General features: G+C 57.0%; 1 protein-coding gene across 1 annotated transcript; it reads right to left on the bottom strand.

Moving 5' to 3' along the window:
* Positions 1–13,457: 13,457 nt before the first annotated feature.
* Positions 13,458–20,139, bottom strand: ZP4 (zona pellucida glycoprotein 4). The gene is made up of 12 exons (XM_064488630.1): positions 19,965–20,139; positions 19,575–19,696; positions 19,404–19,506; positions 18,458–18,610; positions 17,561–17,748; positions 16,934–17,031; positions 15,809–15,939; positions 15,470–15,659; positions 15,252–15,399; positions 14,888–14,966; positions 13,784–13,900; positions 13,458–13,573 (listed from the first exon to the last, which is right to left on the bottom strand). The coding sequence occupies exons 1-12, from the start codon at positions 20,137–20,139 to the stop codon at positions 13,458–13,460; spliced, it is 1,620 nt and encodes a 539-aa protein (XP_064344700.1).
* Positions 20,140–20,772: the final 633 nt, after the last annotated feature.

Genomic DNA, 20,772 nt, shown 5'->3' with positions numbered 1-20,772 from the left:
GGGAGGGAGAGGCTGTGAGGAGGGCGCGCAGCTCCCCGGCCCGGCTTCCTCTCTGCCGCAGGGCTGCGTCTCGGCCTGTGACCCTGGCTCCTCAGGACATTCCCCCCTTGTCCCTTCCTTCCCGGTAATAAGCCCCTCACACCAGCCAGCTTGCACACAGCTCTGCTCCCTGTCACCCAAGCCACCTGTAGTAACATCGTGACAGTTCTAGGACAAGTTACAAGACACATCACGGAGACAGACACCTCCTGCAGCGCAGCAGCCAGTGCAGGATCCCCGAGCTGGGAGGGAAACGAGGGGCACGAGGGTCAGTCTTACTCTAAAGAGGTGCTGCTCTCTGCGGTCATGTGGCTGCTTTGACCTCAGACAAATGCAGAGAAAATTTTGTATTGTTTCTTCCTGGAAGTTTATAAAAAAACAACCAACCAAACCAAAACAAACAAAACCCCTGCCCCTGGCGCCGAGTGGGAGCAAAACCACAGCGGTGTGGGCACGCCGTGCTGAGCCTGCTCTGACTTTTCGGGCCTTGCTTGTTCCCTCAGCAGTTGTGACCCGCATTTCCTGGGAGTTGGCCTGTGCGTGAATGGGGTGGGGGAGGGCTCTGTTTTCTGTAAAGTGTCGTCCTCCACCTGAGGGATTCTGGGGCCACGGGGTGTTTTCAGAGGGTGCCCTCCCACCTTCCCAGGTGCTGTCTCCTGCTTCCCCCACTGCCTGGCCTGCACCTGTGCGGCGACTGCCTTGACCTCTGGGCCGAGGCCACTGTCCTGTCCTGTCCCCAGCAGAGTGCTGGCCTCTCTGCGGTTGTGGTCCTGGATGAAATAAAACCACGTGTGATCAGGGCCTCGTGGGGCCAGGCCAGGCCAGGGCTCCCTTCCCGGAATCCCTGGTGCTTCTGCCTGGAGACCCCGGGGCGCAGGGTCGGACTCTGACAGGTCGGCAGACCCGGGGCACCAGGGAAGCCTGGTGCTCTGCATCGTTAAGTGCACCTGCCTTTTACCAAACAAACAGCGACATTTACGACGCTGGCCTAAAAGCCTTTACAGTTTGGAGATGAGCACGTTCCAGTGGTACCGTAAACCAGTCTAGAGCGTGGTTCTAACAGGAAGGCATTAGAATGGGTTTCCTCTGTGAGTCAGCCCAACGTGGGTTCCTAAACAAACAGATGACGAGAAGCTCCTCCCCTCCCGCCTCCCGCCACCGTGATCGGTATTTTTGCTCCTGTATTTATCTCTTTATTCATTTATGCCTGGACTTGCCCAGTGAGTCAGGAGGGTTTCTGAGGGCGCTCCGGGGCTTGGAAGATGCAGCAGAGGAGCCCGATTTATGCCCCCGCTGGCTGAGGGTGGGGAGCACGCTCGGGCTCAGCACAGGCCTCCCCGCACGGCCGCCATGTACTCAGGACACTCCCCTGTCCTCCCCTTAACTGCCTGGAAGAGCTCAAATTGAGGACTTTTCCCAGAAAGAGTTATCACCGGAGATGAGTGTCACCCAAGGGGCCGCAATTACAGGGCAGGACAGACGTCTAATGAGCAAACGCCTGCCTTCTGAGGCAGGAGAAACAACGGGGCGTGAGAGGACGGCCGCGCCCCAGGTCCCAGGCCAGCCCCCCGGACGCGCCCCGCCAGGTGAGGGTCCTCAGCTTCACGCGGGAAAGAATTCAGAGTGAGCCACGGCGGAGTGAAGGGAGATGTATTCAGAGAGACACACTCCATGGACAGAGTGCGGGCTGTTTCAGAAGGAAGAGAAAGGCCGTGAGGTGGTGGTGGTAGTTTTTCTGGCTCGGTAACTTCGTACGCTAACAAGTGGGAGGCCTCCCCGCTCCTTCGGGGCAGGGGCTGGGATCCCCGGGCACTGGCCGTCACCCGCTTTTTGACCTTCTGCGGGCAGCCTCGGCGCTGTCGTGGCGCCTGTGGGAGGCCGTTTAGCAGCGGCTGCGTCCAGTGGGCGTGGGACGAAGGTCTGCGGGGAGCTGACGCTTCCGCCGTCTGGGTGCCCGTTGCTGTCACCCTTTAACGGCCGTGCCCGCCCCTTCCCGCCCGGCTCACTTCTTCTCGTCCCGTGAATGACCGCGCTGTCCTTGGAGACCCCGGGTCCCCCCGCCCCATTTCTTGGCTCAGGGTGTCGCATGCGGCTCACTTTTCCTTTCTGTCTCTGAGCCGCTCCCACATGCAGGGCTCCAGTCCTTCCGAACTTAAATTCGATTTTCTCCTGGTAATCTGCCTCCTGTCAGTTTAATTCTCAGCTCAGCCGGAGGAACCCGAAGGGCATAGCGTTCTTTCTCCCTGACGGCGTTAATGCCAAGACACGTCATTTGTGTGTAATTTTGGTTAAAGGCTGCGCGGGACCCTCGGGGAGCGGGACCGCCGGTGGGGGGCGTTCTCGCCTGGCAGCCCTCGGCCGTCAGCGCGCACCTGTGCGGGGCCGCTGTGCTGGGAGGCGGAGAGCAGGCTGGCAGCACCGGTTCCCCCCGGGCAGCTGCCTGCCCGTGGGGAGGAGGCCCGGGCAGGACCAAGCGCCGTGAGGGACGCTGGTTGACATTCACCCGCCCAGTCGTTACGTGTCTGCTGACGACCTGGCACCGGTCAGACCCGCGCCGGGGCTGGAGCAGGCGGCAGGGACGGTCAGAGGGCCTCTGACCCGGCTCTTGTCCGTCCGCCATCCTGTCTGGGAGGCATTTAGCATAACTGAGGCACATTTGAATTTTTAAAGGGCTTATTTGAATAAAATCTGACTCAGTGGGCAGTTCCAACGCAGCTGCTGGCAGGAGCTGAGGCGAGGCTTTTACTGAGAAGACGCAGGAGGAAAGCGAGGACATGATTCGATTGGCTCCAGCCTTCGCGGTCGCCGTGCGGTCTGGGAAGGCCTGGTTGGCTGTGGGTGACTGGCTACCCCTGAGACACTTCCAGGCTGAAATTTGGGTTTGCTTACGTGTGTTGCCAAGACGTTGGAACCGCCTCAGCCTGTCGGCCTCCTCGTTTGATCAACTTAACAGTTGAGGGGAGGGCACAGCTCCGGGGTAGAGCGCGTGCTCAGCGTGCACGAGGGCCTGGGTTCCATCCCCAGCACCTCCATTAGGTACATAAATACCTGGTTACTCTGCCCACCCCCCATTTTTTTTTAATTTCGTGATTCATAATACCATTTAAACCTGGCCACAATATAAGTGTTTGTCAAATGGAGATGGTTCAGTACAGCCTGGGGTTGGCACCGCACTGCTCTTGCAGTGGTATGTTGCCTGCTTTGCAACGTGTGTCGACAGGTGTGGTGCCCCCAGGGTGGACTTCACTCCCTCAGGAGGCACACCCTGCAGGGGGGCTCGGCGGACCTGAGTAGGGCCCCCCCCCCAATCAGTGCGACTGCCATGACGTCAGTAGTTCTTAGAACCCTGGATTGAATAATCTATTTGAAACAGTCCCTTATCTTTGCCTAAAAAGAGAATAGGAGCATTTAGCAGGGCCCATGGCCCACACCCTGAGGGGTGACGCCTGAGGCTTGAACCCGAAGATCCAGGGGCCAGCTTCCATGTAGACTGGGCTTTATTTTGTTAGTTTCGTTTATTTATTATTGTATTATTTAACTTTTATTTTTGGGGAGTAATTCAATTTTATCTGTTTCTAGAGGAGGGACTGGGGACTGAACCCAGGACCTCATGCATTCTAAGCATGTGCTCTACCCCTGAGCTGTCCCCTCCCCCTAGACTGGACTTGAAACAGTGCTCGAACTGGGCCTGGATTCTGGTTGCCTGGATGCCCCCAGGCTGACTGAATTCTCAATATTCTGCGTCCTGAGTTAAGCCTCTGCAAGATGGTAAGCTGACACAGAGCCAGGCTCTCACCTGCTCACAGAACAGACAATGGGACTGTTTTTGTGCTGGTGTGCGCGCATGTGTGTGTGCGTGTGTGTGTGAATTTGGGCTGAGCCTTACTTTCTTGTTCCCGGAGGGCAGTAGCTAACTCTCTGTTACCTCCGACTTTCCTGTACCATGATTTACCAAAAAGAACTTCAGATTTGTACATGTCCAATCTGCTGAAGTCGATCTGGCCCTGGCCCTGGCCCTGTTTAACGATAGTGCAGATTTATACACACTGACGTGAAGATCTCTGCGCTGCGTGCTGTGGTGTCGGTGTGTATGTTATCTATTGCTGTGCGACAAACTACCCCAAACCTTTGTGGCTGAAACCAACCGTAGTCATTTATTATCCGTTACAGTTTCCGTAGGTGGGGAGTTCAGGCAGGCGGGGCGGACACGGCTTATTTCTGCTCCACGTTGTCTGGAGTTGCCCTGGGAGACCAGGAGGCGGGGGCTGGAGCAGTGGTACCCCTTCTACGACCCGGCCTCCGAGCACACACCCCGTCTCTTCCAACTGACTCCACGGGCGGGAAGCCAGTCGCCAAGCCCGGCGCACACTCGGGGGAGGGAACAGGCCCTTCCTCTTAGGCCGAGGAACTCGCAGGAATGGTTTAAAAGCAAAACAGCCGGCAAGAGCAAACGCACAAGGGCACGAGGCATAATCCTGCGCTGGTAAATACATGCCTCTAAGAGGTTTGGAAGAGTCTGTACAAAAGCCTGATGTTTGTTGTCCTTCACGCCATGTGACTTCTCAGCTGCGCAGAGTGTGTGTCCGTTTATGGTCCTGAAACGCAGGGGGCGACTTCTGCTTTCCTCAAACATGAAAAACTATATGTTAAGTCTGCTGTGAACAATTGGAACTATTGTTTGAATATAGACTGAGAAGTGAAGTCCCTCCTCATTTCTGCAGTGATTGGAGATGTTGCCTTTTTACACATTAAAGTCAGGACGCACGTGGTTTCCCGCCAGCTCGCGGCTGTCCTGTCGCGGGTCTGTCCCCTCCAGAGGCGGCGCGGTGTGCGCAGGCGGAGAGCTCCGTCCCGGCTTTGGCATCTGCTCGACGCACCAGACCGCGTCTCTCTGACTTTGCTGGCGTTTCCTTCTGCTTGGAGCGTTCTCCTTTCCCTCTTTCCCAGCCCCCACCAGCCCCCTCCCCAGTCCAGCCCCCGCTCCGGAGCCCGCGCTGCACCTCGGCCCTAGCCCGCACCCCTTGTGTCGCGATGACCGGGTTCTGACCCTCGCCCAGCGCTGGGCAGAGAGCCGGCGTTTACGGAGACATCGCTGAGCAGTGGTCTTACTGCTGCTTTCACGAGTGAGTCCGTCCCTGTTCTGCGTGAAGAAAGTACCAGATGGAAGGGAAACCAGAGCAGCCCCCTTCCCTCTCCCACGACAAACTCAAAGGAGACCTTCGGGGAGATGAGTAAGAGTTCGACTTCCTGTGATTGCTGTGTCTTCGCTGGGAGGCGGCACACTGGAAATAATCAATGCGTTTTGCTATTTCTGTCTCTGGGTCTGTAGATGTAACAGCTGCGATGGCTTTTAGGGGTACTTGGCGTGAACAGGAAGGACATTTATGACCACAGGTAACTAGAAGTCCAGAGGTGGGTGGGTTGCGCAGCTCAGGGAAGCCCTCAGGACCCCAGGGGCTGCTCCCTGTCTCCACTCTGTCACCTTCCTTTCCTGTGGGCACAAAGCACACGGGCTGCACCAGCGCTTGGTGTCCCCGCTGTGCACCAGATACCTGGAGCATGAAGAGGTGCCCCTCACATCTGCCTCTTCGGGGCGAGGAGACTTCCCCCAAGGCCCCCGGCAGGAGTCCCCCAACCTCAGGGCCAGGGTGTGTCCCCACCTGCCCCCCAGAACCAGCTACTAACAAAGGGGTGGGATTACTCTGCGACCAAAGAGGCCTCCTCCTCAAGCCGGAGGGTCCCCTTCACCCAAGGACAAGAATGTCTGGGGGCGGCTTTGGGGAGGTGCCTGCTTCTCATGACAGCTCCCTCAGGAAGGGAGGCTGGGAGGGGGTCCCGGACAGCTCATGAACTTGGCTGTTTTGGGGTTGCAGATAAGCACATGTTTAGTAAAGGGTGATGGCTGCAGTAATAACAGTGACAACTCTTGAGGTCTCGTCATTTCCTGGGGTGCATTTCACGTGTCCTGTGCCAAGCTCATTAAATGTACTACCGTGGTTAATTCTCATAACTCTTTTCTATCTTTTAATGCCAATTTGATTTTTCCATCTTCCCAAAGCATACTCGGAAGTTTCACGGAAAGAGTGAATGTTGAAAAGCGGTTTGAAGGAGGAAAGGAAGAGGGGGCCGTGGCCGCAGCAGATGTCCTGGGTGATGGTCCCAGCGAGCGACCAGGTGGGGCCAGCAGAAGGCTTGGGGGTCACGGGTGACAAGGATCTCGGTTCAGGGAAGGGGTCACGGGGTAGTTGGCGGGTCTTGAAGGTCCCACTGGGGACTGAAATGTGATAGAAGAGCTGTTTTTGAGGCAAGGTGCTCAGATCCTCAAAGCATTAGCTAGAGCCAGACTGTGATAAACAAACTCATGCCAGGTCATCTCCTGTTAGTGACTTAGGCCACCCATGGTTTGGACACACCGGCTGCCAAAGACTAGAGTGCAAAGGCAGTAACCTTCAAACCTTCAAACACAGTAACCAACGGAGGGGCCGGAGCAGCGAGCCCTCTTGTGAGCTCCAGGGCCCCGTGCCGAGGCCACTGGCACCTTCCTACTTACACAGCCCTGCCAGCCCCTGGAATGTGACACAAAGCAAAGGCAGCTGCTATTCAATATTTCCAAATGGAGGTGGGGAAAATAAACAGAAATAGCAAACAGGGGAGGATGGAGGAGAGAGAGATACCGTGGAAGGACGTGGTCTCCCAGGTCAGAACATCCAAATCCCAGTTTGGAACAGCAAGTGGGTTCCTGAGCGCTGGGATTCTCCGGTTCCCAGGCCTCAACCAAGCTGGACCGTCACAAAGCAACAACTCAAAGAGCAGTTTGAGATCTGCAGTGGGCTACACTGTGTGTCTTGGAAAACCAGGTGTGTGGACTTCTCCTCCTCCCTCCCCGTTCTTAGAACCTTTGGGGGGGGGGGTGTTGCAGCCCAGCGGCTGCCTGCTGGGTGCTGGGTGTGGGCCGCGGGCAACACTGATTCACTCCCCGTTCAATCCTGGAGCGTTTACTGGCCGTCTGCCCGAGACACCTATTCGTCTATGTAGCATTGATCGCAAGACTCAGGAATGCCTTTTTTAAAAGTTATAATAATATAATATAAAAGGCAGATAATACTACTACTTCACAGACTGTTGTGGGTAGTATTGTAGTATTATATTATAACTAATATAATATGTATTATATATTATAATCTATGGAAATGGCTTACACAGTGTCTGACATGTGATACATGCTAAAAAATGGTAATGACTATTTTGTGTTTCCTAAACATTTATTTCAGGGGTTATAAAATGCACACGCTGATCTTTTCCTTTTGATGCCATCTGTCTCACAGAAGAACATTTCACCTAGATTAGTTCACCAGGGGAGACTTGTGGCTAATTCCACAGCTCGTTTTGTTTTTAATTTTTTGCGGCACATAGTTAACATGAAATTGTTGCAGAAAAGTGTGATACAGCTCGGTGTTACAGCTCAGTTGTGGCAGCAGCCTGGATCCGGGCGAGAGACCAAGCAGCACTGGGAGAGCAGCAGAACTCAGGTTTATTACACCAGCAAGCCCAAACGAGTTAACACTCCACGCTCTGAACCCCATCTGTAAGGTTACACAGGCTTTTATAGGCTGCCAGTTTACACTTTGCAACATCATATGCAAATAAGTATAACAAAAGTTGGCTAATTAGGAACAAGCTTAGTAGAAATGGACCAATCAGGAGGGAGAGAAATAACCAATCAAAAGTGAAGGAAATGGGCCAATCAGGAGTGAGAGAAATAACCAATTAGGAGTGAGCTCCATGCAAATGAAGTACTACAAATGGGCCAATCAGGAGTGAGCTCAGGGAACCAATAGAATTTTAGGGTAAGTAAGCCAGTTCAGGGGCAGAAAGTGAGATAGAGCCGCTGGGCCAGGGAACTGGATGGTGCTGGCAGGGGAGTAGTGGCCCTGCCTGGGGGTCCTGCCGGTCTTTTTTATGGGGCTTCCCGCCTCAAAATAACAATGTATCACAATTGCAATATGTAAAAACACTGCTTTGGTGCTCTGTCCGCTGCTCCAGGAACAAATTCTGGGACATTTCTGTCAGGCCTCAGCAGGGTAAGTCCTTTCATTGGGCGCCCCGACTTCAGTCGTTAAAGTTTCCATATTTTAGCCAAAAACAAGATGGCACCTGAGGGACTAGAGATTTAAAGAAGGTGACAGTGACAGGGACTCGTTTCATGTAGACAGCGGGGCAAACGAGGGAAAGGACCCGTTCCCAGGAGACACAGAGCGCCGAGTCGATTGGTCCCCAAGGAAGGGCACCGAGCCCCGGGGCGTCGCAGGGCTCCCCGTCACCCGACAGGAGCCCCTCCAGCACTAAGCGTGTCTGCACGGTAACTGCAGGGAGGGCTGACTCACGGGCCTGAAGTGGGACTTTGGCAGCGGCTTCCTCGCGGCCGTCGCTGTGAAAGGCCTCCTTTATGGTCGTGTTCCCAGCGCCTGTCGCGCAGCTTCCTGGGCAGAGGCTTGCAGCTCGCCCCCGGAGGGGACAAGGAAGACGGCTCTCAGGCCAGGCGCAGAGCACCAGGCAGGGGCACAGAAGCGCGTGGACCCGGCCTCGGCCCCCCCCCCCCCCGCCCCCGGATCTGCTCTGGGGAGCTCAGCACGAAAGCCAGCACACACCCGCGGTCCTTCTTCCTCGTGGTCGGGTCAGAGTCGTCCCGTGAAGGGCGCTTCCCCGAACAGACTGCTCTGCTGAGCCCACAGGGGACGCACAGGAACAGGTGCGGCCCTGCCCTCCGGGCCCTTGTTCTGCGGGCAAGAGACAGACGACAAACACACACAGAAAGAGTAAGGGTGGCCCCACGTTACAGGAGAGCAGGGGAGGGCCGCCTCGTGTCAGCCGACGGCCGCTCACCCAGGCACGGCTTCCCCGGACTCAGGTGCTGCCGGACACTGACCCTCAGGAAGGCCGGCTGGGAGTGGGGTGGAGCACGTCTCTGCTTATTTGGGCTTTTCAATGTGGTTTGAGATGTTCTCTTTCTACTTTGGTCGTACCTGTTGGTATTCTTATCGGTAGGATTAGGGGCCCTTTTATTGTCTTTACACTTTTTTCTGTTTAGAAATCGTGTATAAACATTACTTTGCGATACGAGACAAAAAGATCACAAGTGCTGGTGAGGATGTGGAGAAATCGGGGCTCTTGGACCTTGCTGGTGGGAGTGGAAGATGGTGAAGCCACTTACAGTTACGGAGTTCCTCAGAATGGTCGACACGGTGCTACCACGCGACCCAGAAGGTCGGCTCCTAGGTGTAACGCCAAGAGCAGAAAGCGCGGGTCCACACGAGAACGTGCACGTGAATTCACAGCCGCGGTGTTTTCATGGAAGTGGAGCTGATTACTTAGTTGTGGGTGGGCAGCTAGTAACCCTGTTGTATGTACGTGTTCTTTCCCATTGCAGGTTATTACAGGACACTGAACATACTTCCTGGTGCTCCACAGCGGGTCCTTGTTTATCTATTTTATATATCATGGTGTGTACAAGTTAAACCCAAATTCCTCATTTATTCCTCCCTCCCACCCCTTCCGCCTTTGGTAACCATTTGTTTTCTGTCTGTGGGTCCGTTTCTGGTTCAGAGCAGCATTCGTCTTAATAACAAAAGGCAGAAACCACCCACATGCCCATTGGCTGATAAATGGACACAAATGCAACAATGGACCGTTTCCCGCTGTAAGGAGGACTGAAGTGCAGACTCCGTACACAATGAAAATGAACCTCAAAAACATTATGCAGTGAAAACGGGAGTCACGAAGGCCACACGAATTAAATGACTTCATTCACTTATTCATTTATTATATGACGTAGACAAATTTGTGACTGTCCGGGGCTGGGGGGTTGCAAATAGGGAGTGACTTCTAATGGGGTTTCTTGGAGGATGGTGAAAATGTCCTAAAGTCGAGTGGCAGTTGCACAATTATGAATTTACTGGAAACCGCTCAGGTTTCACTTTAAATGCGTGAATTACCCGCAATGTAAGTTATGCCTAAATAAAGCTGTTCGGCTAGGCCAGCCAAGGCCGCTTTCTGAAGGGCCAGTGTTGCAGCTGCTACTGGCTGGTGAGCTTTCTTCGTGGCAGTTGTATTCCTTAGTTAAGTACTTTTCCCCCAGGGGAGACGTGAGCTGTGGTGTTTTAACAGGAACTCTAACGTCTGGGTTTCGTGACGGTCAAATGATAGACATTTGTTTGTTGGGGGCCTGGTTTCTGATGAAGGGACAGTCTGTGGTTATGGTGAAGCTTTTCCTTTCCTGGCAGCCCCAGGAGTCAGGCGGGAGGGGGGCTGCTGGCAGAGGCGGGCGGCCTGCCGGCCTTAAAATGCCTGCCTGGTCAGGAGCGAGAATCTGGTTAGAAGCCAGCCAGTTGTCCTCTGGGATTTTCTGGGCTCCTTGAAAGCTGGTTAAATTGGGTCAGAGCTTGGTGTCGTCACCCAGCAGTTCCCTGAGCTCCTGGTCTGGGCCAGGCCCTTTGTCCTACACAAGGACAAGGGAACTCCCAGGATGAAAGTCTGGCTTTGCCGAGGTCTGGGAGGCGCAGCCGGCCGTGAAGGCGGCTGTCACAGGTACCAGACCCCCAGCCACCACCCCCTCCATCTCAGGGCCGCTTCCGGGCTGTGGCTTTGCCACGGTGAGGTGTCTGGCAGACAGGTCCCTGGGTCTCTGTCCCCAGGTTGGTGCTTCTCCCCGCCCCACCCCACCCCGTGTCCCTAACGTTTGCCCCACAGATCGCAATACAGCCAAGTAACCCCCAGGGGAAGAAAGCAGGTGCTTTATTGGAAGAATAACCTCACAGGTATGTTTGACACATTCTGACAGCCTTCAGAGGGCAGTGCTCCTGTACTGACCAGGGACCAGGCTCAGAGCAAGAACGCTTTGCCCACTTGGAGAAGTAGCCGTTACGCTCCAACCCTTCTCCTCCAACGAGACTAAGGGACAAAACCTGGCAGGTGTACCCAATATCCCTGAAGCCTGTTCTGGACTGACCGTAAAGCAGCCCTCTGTCTGCTGCTCTGTCCTCCAGAGGTGACAGCCTTCGCCTGGTTCGGCCGTTGCTGGGCGACTTGGGAGCCCTGGGGGAGGCGATTTACTTCTCTGTGGCCTCATCTTCAGTCTTTCACGTCAGCAAGGATGGAAGGAGCACTGCTTCTTTGGGAAAAGTGAGAGGAGGCTGGTGAGTAGCAGGACTGCCTAATTTCCGCTCCCCCCGGCCTGTGGCTGTTACAGCAAAAGCTTGCTCAGACTTTCATTAAACAAAAGCTAGTCAGAAAGTCCACAAATGGCAAATGCTGGGGAGGGTGTGGAGAACAGGGAACCCTCCTCCACTGCTGGTGGGAATGCAGTTTGGTGCAGCCACTATGGAAAACAGTATGGAGATTCCTGAAAAAACTAAAAATGGACTTACCCTGTGATCCACAATCCCACTCCTGTGCATGTATCTGGGGAAAACTCGAATTTGAAAAGATGCACCCAGTGTTCACAGCAGCACTATTTACAACAGTCAACACATGGAAGCAACTTAAATGTCCACTGACAGATGAATGGAAGTTGTGGTATATTAATACAATGGAATACTATTCAGCCATAAAAAAGAATCTTAAAATGCCATTTGCAGCAGTATGGATGGACCTGGAGATTGTTATTCTAAGTGAAGGAAGCCAGAATGAGAAAGAAAAATACCATGTGACATCACTTATACGTGGAATATAAAAAAAGATACAAGTGAACTTATTTACAAAACAGACTCACAAGACATAGAAAACAAACTTATGGTTACCAGAGGGCTAAGGGGGTGGGAAGGGATAAATTGGGAGTTTAAGATGTGCAGATACTGACTGGTATACATAAAACAAACATATTCATACTGTAGAGCACAAGAAGTGCATTCAGTATCTTGTAGTAACCCACAGTAACATGAGAAGGTATATATGTATGTACATGTGTGACTGAAGCAGTGTGCTGAACACCAGAAATTCACACATTGTAAACTGACTGTCAAAAAGTATAAAAATTAAGTAAAAATAAACAAAAGCTAGTCTTTAGCTTTCAGGAGGCAGAAGTGTGCTGTCGTGGAGACACAAGAGCACATCTGCAGCTCCCGGCATGGAGGTTCTGAGCAAGGAATCAGGGAAGTTGCATTTCCCAGGGAAAGCCAGGAAGCAGGACCAACGGGAGATGGGATTAAGAATGTTCTAAGAGCCAAAAGTGCAGAGACAGAAAGGTAGAGACAATTTAGTCCTTATTTCAGGAGGGAGAAGGTTGGGTCTGCAGAGGTTAGATGTTGGGCTGACAGTCACACCAGACCCTGGTCTGAACATTCTAGGTGGAGGTGGAGGTGGCAGGGGCTGGCTTCTACTAAAAACAGTAGGATTCCTCCTGAATGGCCACTGATCTCGGGTGCAGCTTGTGGTTTCCTGTTCCTCCTGTGCCCAGGCCCCGTGAGTAACTTCCCTGCTGGAGGCTGAAATAGTCTTCTAATGTCACCCCCTGATGTGAGGGGTGGTTACTTCATCAAACACGAAGACCCCGTAAAGCATTTCCACACATGGGGCCGACGTCAAGCTGCCATTTCCAGCCTCCTCCAGCCCCCCGCCCACTCCCCTCCCTGGGAAGAGAGGACACCCGTCCCCGGAGCTTGGCCAGGACTGTGAGTTACTAGAGTCCTTTGCCTGGAATGTTCACCTTGGGACGTCACCCCACGCCTACGTCCCATTTCTCTGCTAGTCTTAAGAGCTACACAACTAGGAAGTGACTCTGGTTCTGGCTCGAAACAGCAGCTCTTCTGATCACGCCATTTCCAGCTGGTCATCCATGATCAGATACCTCTTTTTGGCTTTGTTCTGGACGTTAGTTTCTGAAGTGTGATGCTTGGAATAGAAAGATCAGGACCACACGAGAAATGCTGAGAAACCAAGCCCCCGAGCCTCAGCCCAGAGCCACTGCATCAGAAGCCCCGGGCGGGGCCGGCAGGCTGCTTCCTCAGCCTCCTTCGGCCCTGCCGCCCACCGGAGCCCGAGGACCGGCGTCGGGAAGACGCGTGAGGAGCTGCAGGCGAACTCTGCCCGAGCGGTTCCTCTCGTGGGAGAGTTTTGCTCGCTGCCCCTCAGGAGCGCGCCGGGATCTCTGCTAAGTCTGAGACCTTTAGTTCTTGTCGATTCTGCTTGAAGTTGTTAATTCACTGACTAGGAAATTCTACTGAAGTGTTTTTCTATTAAGATGGAAGGGCTGGAGAAAATAGGGTATCTTTTTTTATTCTCAGATAAAAAAGAAAATGACTTCCAGGCTGGAAAAAGGAGATGCCGACGGGTGAGCTCAAGAAATTGCTCTTTACCTTTCCAATGAGAAGCGGGCACAGGCCATGAGTGCAAAGGGTTTTATTGACACGCTTGGTCCCAGTAACTCATCTCCACTTCCTGATGGCCAAGCAGGACGCGGACAGGGCCCCTAAGGCGGCTCCGACGATCACGGTTCCAGAGAGGCCAGCCACCCACAGCGCGCGGGCGTCCACCGGAGACCCTGCGGGGGAAGGCGGGCTAGTGCGGGTGAAGCCAGGTGCCTCCGGGCCTGGTGGAGGCTGCCAGTCGCGAGCTACTGGGGAGAAAGCTGGACAGGCCCTTTGAGGTTCCCGTCGACCAGATCAGCAAGGGGCAAGCCAGGGTGAGGAAGCAGCTGCGGCTTGGCCAGTGGTTCAGGTACAGGACCGGAGGTGGGTCCCCTTCCACTCACCTGAGTATTTCCTGAGCTCCTCTGCAGGGTCCCGAGTAGCCTGGAGCAGGATCATGGGGCCCTCGCTGGAAATGCGGGCCGTGCTGTTCTGAAGGGGGCCCTCTGAGCGCCTTCTCCCTGTTGGAGAGACGGGGCAGGGATCCGGCAGAAGCCGTGCGCGTGGTGGGCGTGGTCAGGAACGCGTCCGAAGTGGGGCCGGGTCCCCGGTACGCGTGGCTCCGCTCCTGCCTCAGTGCCTCATACAAACGCGCCGCTCAGGGGAGCGCCGTTGCCTCGGGTTCACCAGAGAAGCTAGACTGTCCCCAGCGGTCACCCCTCCTGACGGAGGTGGGGGCACAGCGGCACTTGATCCTGACGCCCCGCGACGCGAGGGAGACCGGGAGGGCGGGGACAGCCGCGCTCCCGCCGTCTCTAGTGCCGGCTGTCGGGCCTCGCAGAGCTCCCAGTGTGCGTCTTAGACTGGACGGGAGGGCCGCACGAGAAACAGGCGTGGCTCGGGGAGGACCAGGGCCCACGTGTGTGAGTGCCTATGTGTCACTGGAGTAGCCAGCATGTAATGACAGTTATGAGAAATACTATGTTTTTCTTTTTCTTTCTTTTTTTTTTTTTTTTTTTTTTTTTTGCCAGAAGGACTTAAAGCTTCAGGGGGTCCTGAATCTGGTTCAGGGGCTGGGTAGGTGTTAGTGGATCTGGCGGAAGTGCACACGCTGGGCGCACCGACCCTGACCAGCGAGAGCGCACACTCGGGCTGCAGCCGTGCTCCACCTGCAGGCGTGGCCAGACCTGCCTTCCAGCAGACTTGAAGTCAGTCTGTGTCTGGCTAGACCAGAAGTGTTTTACTAGACTGAGCCACGGACAGGCCACGAACCAGTCTGCCTCCTGCCTCAGGTCAGGATTCACATGGAAGGAAGCTAAGGCTGAGAGCTAAGAATTTAGAGCCTACACTTAGAGGGCCTGGGAGTCTCCGCATTGTCAGTGCTTTAAAGGGGCCCCGTTAGTAATTCGAGCCTTCCGTTTGATTCGTTTGCCCACAGGCTGCAGGCTAGCCCCGGGCCTCCCCTCCACACAGACCTGTCCTCCAGTGTAGACGGCCTGGGTACTCACGCCTGGCAGCGGGACAGGTTACCCGGCAGGGTGCCGCCCCAGCGGGCTGGCAGACGGCGGCGCTGCAGTGCAGGTACACCTGGGGGAACAGAACTGGGGTCGCGGTGTGGCCCCGCCCCAGAGGGAGAGGCTCCAAACCTGCTTCATCTCCCCCAGGAAGAAGCTGAGGAAGTTATCGGAAGACTGATGAATGAAGCTGATCTCACAGAAGCCCCGGGACACTAGGGCTAGTTGACAAGCGCCACTCGCGCCACTGGCATCGAGAGCCGCTCGGAGCAGCACCCACAGCCCAGCTCTGCGGGAGCACCCTGGCTGAGGGGGCAGCGTGGGAACAGTTGAGCTGGGGGCCGGGGGGGGGGCATACCGGTCCCTTGAGCGCCTGCTTCGACACCGAGTCCACAAAGCTGAAGGTGGAGATGCTGAAACGCTGGTGGTGGGAGGGGAGCGGCAGGCCCGGGGCCTCCCGCACGGGGACCAGTCTGGTCCGGTAATTGTCTCCCGCGTAGGGGCATCTGAGCAAAGACACCGGCCATCAGGGGGGCTTCCTGGAGGGGCCGCGAGCGGGCTCAGGGCGGCACTTACCCCTTCACCAGCAGGGGCCATTGGGGCTGGAGCAGGGCGCTCGCGCCGGGGGTGGCCCAGCACTGCTGCAGGCGCAGCCCGAGGGAGGGGTCCGCCCTGCCGCGGAGCGAGACCTCCACGTGTATGGGGTCCCGGAGCAGCTTCACCACCGGGTAGTCACCGGCTGCGTAGTAGGAGCCGTAGTGCGAGTCTGCAGGGGCCATGACACGGGGGAGGCTGGGCACCGGGCCGCCCGGGACAGACCGTCGCCCTGTGAACACCTCGGGCAAGCTTCCTGTTACAGAGGGGCGTCTTCCTGCCCCGAAAAGTGACAGGACTTCCCCTCCCAAAGGGCCTCACCTTTGGCGATCCGAAGTTCCATAGTGAGGGGTCCGGGCTGGGCCTCGGGCAGCGGGGGCGGGAGGGTGAGGACCTGGATGCTCGCAGGGAAAGCGCTGCTGCTCACGGAGTAGCTGCAGCCGACGCGGAGCCTGGCGGGGAAAACGGGACACTGGCCGGAGAGCTCGTGGGGCGGGGGGCACCTCTCTACAAGAGCTTGTGTGGGGGGCACCTCTCTGCAGGGGTGAGGGGCTGCTGCGGCTGCGCGCTGGGCGAGTTAGAGCCAGGTTGGGGGTGGTTCCGGCCTTGTGAGAGCCGTGTTCATGGACCTGATCTGCAGACTGGACTTCCCAGCACTCGGGAGCTGGGCAGAGCCGCACAGGCACGAGACATGGTGCGGGGGAGGGGGAGGCACCGACAGGAAGGTGCCGCAGGCACTGGGATCCAGAGGAGGCTGGAGAGGAGTGACGGGGAGGTCGGGGGAGAGGACAGAACAGTGTGGAGGCAGGAGGAGTCTGAGGTCCTCTGAAGACACTGGAGGGACAGTCTAGGGGACAGTGGGTGAAGGACTGAGAACGTTGGACCAGATGGGGCTGGAGAAGCAGAAGCTGCCTGGTGCAGGGCCCCGAGGTTATGCTCAGGATGTTACCTTGAAGCTACGGGAAACCAGATAAGGAGCTCTCTGTGCTCTCTGATGTAAGAGTTTTTTTAAAAAAAAAATTTAAGTTTACTTTTATCATTTGAGGGGATAATTAGGTTTTTGTTTAGCTTTTCCTCTCAGCGGAGGGACTGGGGATGGAACCCAGGGCCTCGTGCGTGCTGAGCACGCGCTCTGCCACCGAGCTGTCCCTCCCCCTGGTCTAGGGTTTTAAAGGGATCCTTTTTGCTGCAGCTTAGACAGTGGAGGCCAAAATGAGAAACAGGAGAGCCGGTCAGATGAACCAGAGGTCCAGGCGAGTCTGAGGCTGGGATCAAGTCGGTGTCAGGGCTACAGATCCAATGACGGTCAGCGAGACCGGACAGCCAAGGCCGCAGTCTCCCGCACGAGGCGGCATTTTCGGGGGCTCGCCCTAGAGCTCCCGCTTCGTGGGGGAAGGGAAGTCAGGCGTCCTGGCCAAGCAGGGTCGGGTTAACTGAGCCCTTTACCTGAAGACACTGTCTCGGGTGATAGAACCCTGGCTCCAAGTTCGCACATCCCTGGTGGCCACCAGCTCGTTCTCATACACCGCTTGGTTTCCGGTGACCTGCAGGGGCAGGCGAGGGCGGCCGTCACCCCACAGCCCGGTGCTGCCGCCGCCTCTGGAGCTCGCTCTGGCCCAGCCTCACCCGGCCACCCAGATGCCCTCTGATGCTGCACAAATGCTGCAGCGTGAACGGAGCCACAGGCAGGGCCTCCCCTAACCAGGAAAGTGGTCACTGCACCTTGCTTTCAGGACAGAGGGACAGCAAGGGGCTCCGAGTGCTCAGATGAGGCGGCCAGAAACACCAGCCACCTCCATGGACCTCCCTGCTTGTGTCCCAGGGGGGCAGCAGGGACATGTTAGTTGCTCTGCAGCCCGGTCAGAGGCCAGCCCCACGCGGGGGCACAGGCGTGATGGCCTGGCTGCAGGCCCAGAGAGGGAGGCCATCCCTTCCTCTGGGATGAGGAGACTGTCTGACCCAACCCAGCTGCCGTCCGTGTGACCTGCAGGGCTGAGATCCCCGACCTCCCCTGGTCCCGGGCATCCCTGCCCGACGTTGAGTCAGACCAGGGCCCGCAGCCAGCCCACTCACCTGCTTGGTGGTGCCACAGGCAGTGACGGGGAACTGGAACAGGACAAAGGTGTGTGTCACCATCACGGGTTCACACTCGCTGTCATTCCTGAAGGCCAAGTGCACAGAATTCAAGAGCAGCGGGGGCGAGGTCACATTCCGAGACACGGCGATGGAGAAGTGGCCGTCCTGGGTACAGTGTGAGGTCACTGAAACACCAGAGCAGTGGTGCTAAAGGCAGGTGGCCTCTCGTTACGGGGCTGGCTAGACAAGGCCTAACAGTTAGGCCAGTGACTTCTACCTCGCCCCAGCCTCCTAGAGAAGCTGGCAGCCCTGCTGGTGACCTAGCGACCTGGATGCAGTTCAGCCACCCAGGCCTCGCCAAGGCTCTGCATGAGCGCCGGAGTCTGAGTCCTGCACCCAGCACAGCACGGAGCCTCCCCACAGCCTCCCCTGAGGCCGGGAGGAGCAGAACCTGCCTGCTTCACTCATCAGCCAGGACTGGAGGGGAGGGTGGCAGCTGCTGTTTAATGAGCATCACTTTACACGAGAAAAACTTGGGAGGGTGATTTGGAACAAACAGGCTTTTGAAATAAAGCTCTCTAGACAGACTGTCGGCCACCAGAGGGGCTGTTTCTTGGGAACTGGTTAAATTCCTGTTAATTAACATCTTGCCCATCGACTTGGCTTCTTGGGTTCATTGACTGGGACTTGCTTTGCGTGGGATTCTGGAGTGGATGATGGAAGGCCGTAGAAAGCTCCGTCTCTCGGGGCCCAGTGTACCAGGATGCATGCTTGTACCTCAGCCTCTGGTCCCCTTCAGTGTCTGCCTTCTGCGGGGTGCAGACCACCCTCCTTTGGGTGAGTGCAGGTAACGGGCACTTGTCCTCAGCTGATCTCAAACACGCGGGGGCTCACCTGTGTTTCCGTAGTAACAGGGATTTTCCTCCTCAGCGTCGTAGCAGCATCCCAGCCGCTCGCAGTCTCCTCGGGTGCTGGGCGAGGGAGCGCACGGCAGCCTGTCCCACGCTGGGATGGAGTCACAGACGCCAGCGTTAGGGACGTCTCGGGCTGGATTTGGAAGGGGAGAGTAACTCAAGCCAGGTAACAAGTCTGGCTTTTAAAGAGACCACTTTGTTACAAAGCATTAACTCTGAATTCCCACATGTATCCAGTGCCTGGGGTCGACACGCACTAGAGGGCAAGTGTCCACCAGAAAAGTCAGCCTTAAGTCACCTTATGAGGGTCCCCTGAACTGAGTCGTTCTGAAGAAGGAAATACAAACAAGACTGGTAGAAGTGAGGAGCAGTGAGGCCCTTTCCTCTTTTACTCAAAGAATTCTCCTCCTGGGCTTGGGGCGACCCCTCTTGGCGCCCGTGAGTGGTGTGGGCGCCACTTCGCGATGCCCTGTGTTCTGGTTCTGCAGCTGGGGCGGGGTGGGGGGGGGCAGGGTCGGCGGTTCATCAGCCTCACCCTCGGGCCGGCGGCTCCGGGGGCGGGGAGCCAGGTCCGCGGGGACAGCCGGCATCTGATTCCCGTTAATGCCCCGGTTAAGGGGTCAAGCAGCCCCAGCTGCAGGGCCTGAGCCCTGGCCTCAGCGCCCGGTCTGCTTCTCCCGGGCATTTGTCTCCAGGCACTGTCAGCCTCCTCCCCCACCTTGGAGGGAAGCTCCGGTCCTGGGGGCAGAGCCAGGAGGGGTGCGCGGTCGGCCCCCCGGCGGGTGGGGGCGCAGGTCAGGCTCGCAGCCGGGTGTCCCGGGTGCCCCCCTGGGGAGGCGAGGGGCGGACGACGGCCCCCTCGGGCGCCGGCGTCACTGCAGGGCGGGAGAGGGCATCCTCCGGGCAGGGGCCTCCGCCTGCCTTACCCGGGAGAGCCACAGGGCACTTGAACAGCTGTGTCTTGGTCACCACCCTGCGCCCGGCCGCATCCGCTTCTTCCACTCCAACCGGCATGACGTAGTGTGTGTCCTGGAGAGACAGGCCCGGGTCAGCCGGCCGGGGCTCGGGCCCGCGCCCCCCGCGGGCCGGGGACTCACCCACTGGGTGACGTAGCAGCCGCCGTAGGCCGCCTCCACCAGCACGGAGCTGCCGGGGCCCGTGCCGACCCGGGTGCCGCAGTCAGAGTCATTCCGCAGCCTGTGCAGCAGCCCGCGCTGGTCTGCGGTTGGGAGCGGGAAACACCGAAGGTCAGACTCTGTGGTCCCCAGGCTGCCCCTCAGGACGGCCAGCTTTGCCTTGGCGCCGGGGTCAGCGCCAGGTAAGGGCAGGAAAGGAGGGGAATCGGGTTCAGAAGCCAAGCTGCGTCTCGGAAGGTTCCTTCTAGGGAGAGAGGCTGCAGGGTTCAGCAGAGGTTCCCGGGGGAGGGCAGCTGGCGGGCCGTTTCAGGCGGCCCGGGAGCCAGGCCAGGGCTGGCTACAGTCGCTTACCCCAAGCTACCAGGGCGGGAGGAGCGGCCGCCTCCAGGCTCAAGTTCCCTGTGAACAGGAAGCCCTCGGGCCCACAGTGGGGGGCACCAGGGTCACCGGGCCCCCTGGGCTCAGGCTGGCCGCTCAGAGCCAGGGACAGCGGGAGGCAGAGCCAGACGGACTGCAGCCACCGCATGACGCGGCTGGAAGCCTGCACCTCCTTCCCGAGAGCCTGCGGGCCTGCGCTCGGCGTCCTTATATACACAGAACTGGCTTCAGGTGCAGTTGGGTGGCCGCAGGTGGGCCTCCTCCCGGAGGTGACTCCTCAGCTCCGGCCACTTGAGGCACAGCTGCAGCCCTCAAACACCGCAGGTGGGCGGGGAGGATGCGGCGTCTCAGCTGAGAGAGGCTTCCTCAGGGTGGCTGAGGGCAGTACTTTACCAGCTCACCCAGCAGGGGCAGTTACTACCTCTCGGAATCTCAGTTTTCTCATCTGTAAACTGGGAAGGGTCTCTCCCGGCAGGAGAGACGAGGTGAGACACTGAGTGTCTGGCCCGGGGCTTCACCAAGAAAAGGGACTCAGTCAACATCGTCGGGGCCTTCAAGGACCCTTGTCACCGTCTCCACTGGCCCTAAGCTTTGGAGAGAAGTCCCTGCACCTTTGGAGCCTGGCTTGAAACCCCAGAAAAATTTAAACCTGATTCTTGAGAAAAGCTGCCTAGAAAGTTTCCCTGGTCCTAAAGGAGAATTCCACCACAGGGGTCTTTTCTTGACAGATTCCAAAGCTTTTATTTTCCACAGCTGTCCTACTGGGTCCCCATTAGAGGAC

The sequence above is a fragment of the Camelus dromedarius genome, chromosome 8 (assembly GCF_036321535.1).
Source record: "Camelus dromedarius isolate mCamDro1 chromosome 8, mCamDro1.pat, whole genome shotgun sequence".
NCBI classification, from domain to species: Eukaryota; Metazoa; Chordata; class Mammalia; order Artiodactyla; family Camelidae; genus Camelus; species Camelus dromedarius.
This window is presented reverse-complemented; position numbering and strand designations above follow the sequence as displayed.

Bases quoted from the DNA above. Each gene is read 5' to 3' on its own strand.
- ZP4 (XM_064488630.1), bottom strand. From the start codon at position 20,139: ATGCGGTGGCTGCAGTCCGTCTGGCTCTGCCTCCCGCTGTCCCTGGCT. The intron at 19,697-19,964 runs GTAAGCGACTGT...TCCCAACCGCAG, and splicing joins TCCCGCCCTGGTAGCTTGGG to ACCAGCGCGGGCTGCTGCAC. The intron at 14,967-15,251 runs GTATGCCCCCCC...CTGTTCCCCCAG, and splicing joins AGCAGGCGCTCAAGGGACCG to GTGTACCTGCACTGCAGCGC.